This window comes from Plasmodium reichenowi, chromosome 14 (genome assembly GCF_001601855.1).
Source record: "Plasmodium reichenowi strain SY57 chromosome 14, whole genome shotgun sequence".
Taxonomy (NCBI): Eukaryota; Apicomplexa; class Aconoidasida; order Haemosporida; family Plasmodiidae; genus Plasmodium; species Plasmodium reichenowi.
This window is the reverse complement of record NC_033659.1, coordinates 3,016,353-3,020,973: the sequence shown is the minus strand read 5'-3', so window position 1 is coordinate 3,020,973 and position 4,621 is coordinate 3,016,353. Positions and strand designations below refer to the sequence as shown.

General features: G+C 16.1%; 1 protein-coding gene across 1 annotated transcript; it reads right to left on the bottom strand.

Annotated features, from left to right (window-relative positions):
* Positions 1-689: 689 nt before the first annotated feature.
* Positions 690-1,673, bottom strand: PRSY57_1474000 (trailer hitch-like protein; the record flags this gene model as incomplete). The annotated part of the gene is made up of 1 exon (XM_012910336.1): positions 690-1,673. The coding sequence occupies one exon, from the start codon at positions 1,671-1,673 to the stop codon at positions 690-692; it is 984 nt and encodes a 327-aa protein (XP_012765790.1).
* Positions 1,674-4,621: the final 2,948 nt, after the last annotated feature.

Sequence of the window (4,621 nt, the reverse complement as noted above, 5' to 3'; positions counted from 1 at the left end):
TATAATATAATATAATATAATATAATATAATATAATATAATATAATATAATATAATATAATATAATATAATATAATATAATATAATATAATATAATATAATATAATATAATATAATATAATATATATTATATTATATTGTATACATATATGTATACGTATGTTATGCTCAACTATATATTTTAAAAAATGTGCACATATATATAATATAATATAATATATATTATATTGTATACATATATGTATGCGTATGTTATGCTCAACTATATATTTTAAAAAAATGTGCACTCAAGGAAATTTAATACATATATATATATATATATATATTTTTACTACACATTTAAAAAGAATAATAATAAATAAATAAATGGATGGATGAATGAATAATGTATGAATAAAGGAATAAAATTTAAATGGGCGAATCTACGAATTAATATATAAAAACGTATAAAATATAAAACATAAATAAATATAGGTATACATTTATCCATTTATATATAAACTTATATGTGTGTATTACTCACGTAAAAATTACAAACAATTATAAATTATAATAAAAAAAAAAAAAAAAAAAACGTAAAATAAATAAATACATACATACATGCATACATATATCTCAATATATATATATATATATATCTTTTATATACGTAATATATTTCCCTTTTCCAAGTGCTTGCATCATATATAACTAATATGGTGGATATCTATTAAAAGGATTTTGATTCCTGTTAAAATAATTATAATTATTCTGTGAAAATATTTTATGCTTTCGATTATTTCTCATTTTAATTCGGTTTTGATGTCTATTATGCATATTAGTCCTATAATGTGCAGCTGCTATTCCAAAAGTATCAACATCTAGCATTCTTAACTTTTCTCTATCGACCTTCTCATCAATTCCTTGTTTTTTATCTAAAGTTTCACAGCTTATATTATCAAAGAAACTTGAATTCTTATCATATCCCCCAACTTGCATATGATTATTCAAGGCAGTAGAAGCTTCTTTATTTTTCTCCTCTAATATATTATTTTTATCAAACTTCATATTATTAGTATTAAAATCAAAATCGGGACTAAACTTATTTTTCAGAGCAGGGTTTAGTTGGGATTGTAATTCCCCGATAACATAATTCGATCTCTCATAATTTCTATAATTTCTATATTTGTAATTATTATTATTGTTATTATTATTATTCTGGTTAATGTTATAATTTCTATTATTATAATGGAAATTATAGTTCGGTCTATTATTATAATATCTCCTATTGTTCATATTCCTATCATTTGATGATATTAAATTATTATTTACCTTTAATGATTTATTAATATTCATATTATTATTATAATTTAAGTTATCTGTTATATTGTTCTTAGAACTAGGAGCTATATTCATAGAAACAATAGCTGGATCGTCTGGGATATTTTTTCCTGTTTCACTTACAGTAACATCCTTAATATCTTTACCTCGAAATATTATAAAGTCGTACACTTCATTAGATGGGGCAATATCTGGTTGCCTTCTTCCCTCAGTACCAAATGAACGAACATTCTGTAAGGCAACGGTAGATTCGTGAGTATTAATCGTATATAAAATTCCTTCGTATCTAATTTCAGAGTTGGAAATTAGGGAAATTTTGCTTCCAATATAAGGTAAGGTTGACACAGATGACATGTTTATAAAAATAAATTATGAGGATATAATATAAAAAAATGTTATAATTAATGAAAAATTATATCAACTATATGATATATTATATAATACTATATATTATAAAATCCACAATTTAATGTATACAAATCAATATGTATTCCTTCTTTATATCTATATTTTAACTCAATGTATCCCTTAAATTTTATGTACTTATTCTATCTTCTTGAAATATATATTTTTTTTTCTATAGAGCAATCCTATATATATATATATATATATATATATATATATGTACAATTACGTTTGAATGTCTTAATTTGCTTATATTTTTTATTTCTTAATTTGATAAAATAATGTGAATTTATATTTATAATAAAACAAAAAAAATGAAAAATAAAATAAAATAAAAAGGAATAAAAAGGAATAAAAAGGAATAATATATATATATTTTTTTTATAAATACAACAAATACCTTCGTAATGTCTTCAAATTGTTTCAAATTTTTCTAATTCGAGATACTAAAAATTTTATTTCTTTTTATTTATTATAATAAACATAATCACATGAAAAAATAAAAAAAATAAATGAAAAAGAATATTTAGGAATAAATGCTGAAATGAATATATATAAAAATGAAAAGGAAAAAAAAAAAAAAAAATATATATATAAATATATATAAATATATATATATATATATATATAATATACTATATATTAATGGAATTTCAACAAATATTTATATAATTACACATATAAATGTTATTTATACTTTTATATATATATATAATATTATATACATGTGAAGTAAAAATTTTATAATATCAATAAGAAAAAAAAAAATTTACAAATTCTTAAATATAAAATAAAGCAAAACGAGGAAAAATATTAAAAAAATTATGAAATAAGCAAAAAATAAATAAAAATATAAATAACTAAAAATAAGATCAGCGAAAAAAAAAAAAAATAATAAAATAAAATAAAATAAATATAATATATTTATATATATTTATATATATATTATAATAAATTATGATATGAAAGTAAATGTTTTATTACTCCATAAAATTTATTCTTATAAGCACATATAAATTAACCTTAATTTTTTTTTTTTTTTTTTTTTTTCAACTTAAAAAAAAAAAAAAATTATATATAAATTATAAGTAATCAAACATACAAAATAATAGACTTCTTTTTATCCCACATATATAAATATATATATGAGGTCTTTAAATAGATGTATTCTAAAAATATAATTGAATATTATATATTCCTTTCATATATTATTTATACATGTATTATATTAACAAGTCAAAAAAATATATGAAAAAAAAATTATAAAAATGTAATTATATATATATATATATATATATTATATATATATTTATATTTATATTTATTATTGTATGTGTGTCCTATATATTCTTCCTTTCCATTTACATATAAAACTTATGTTTATACATATATGAATTTATATTAAATATATGTATTCAAATATAGTAATTATTATGCATATATAAATGAATTGTCTTTTATCAAATATATATATATATATATTTTTTTTTTTTTTTTATTATTATCAAAAAATATATTACTTCAATTTTTCATTCTCTCAATATTTTGAAACAAACATGATTATAAAAATATAATATATAAATATAATATATATATATATATATATATATATTTTCTTATTCGTTATTTTGCCTTTCTTTTATCTCTTCATATTATATATAAATATAATTTATATATTTACTATTATAAATATGTATATACACACTTTTAATATTCATAATATATATACAATTTATTTTTTATGGAGATCATACCAATAAAAAAAAAAGAAAAATAACCAAAATATATACTATATTAACTCATTAAAAAAAAAAATAATAATAATAAATAAAATATACTATAAGACAGTTATTCTTTTATGATACACTTAATGAGCAAGGCACACCAATTATATTAAAGCTAAATATAAAATTATATATATATATATATATATATATATATATATATAATATTTTATATTTATAGATTATGTAATATATTTATATATATACTTTTTACTTTTTTGTTATATCTAAAATGTGGTTATAAAAAAAAAAAAAAAAAAAAAAAAAAAAGTAATAAAATCATATGTGTATTAATATAAAAAATTCATACAAATATAGGGATTTATATAATGTATACACTTATAAATATATTATATACGAAATAAACTTCTTCAAAAATATGTAAATAAATAACATTCATTTATTATATATGAAATATATATATATATATATATATATATATATAGACACACACACATATATATATATATTTTTATGCATACTCCATAAAACATCAAAGAAATATATATACATCAAATGATATATATTTCATATTCTTATTATTATATACACATAATGTAAAAAGAGCATCTCTTTATTATACATTATAATAATAATTTATACAATATATATGAATATATGTATAAGCATTGTACTAATACATATATATATATATATATATATATATATATAATAATTTTAAATTTACCAAGGTATAAAATATAATAATTTTTTTTTTATTCCAGTTTCTTAAGATCATATGAAAAAACTTTAAATATTAAAAGTTAATTATAATATAAATATTTATTGTATACAAAAAGGTAAAATTATCAAAATGATGTTTTATAATTTTATTTGATACATTAGCTTCTTTTTTTTTTTTTTTATCAATCAGTATATTAAATCCTTGAAATTTTTTAAATCTCTTTATTTTTTTTTATGAGTGATATAATTAAATATAATAATAATAAAATAATAATTATAATAAATTATATATTATTTTTGAATGTTTAATAAATAATGAATTTTTCCAAGCATAATCAAAAACAGTGTGTTTATATATTTATCTTTATATATTAATGTATATATTTTTATATACAAAAAATACAATGTAAGTACAGCGAAAATTAAAAA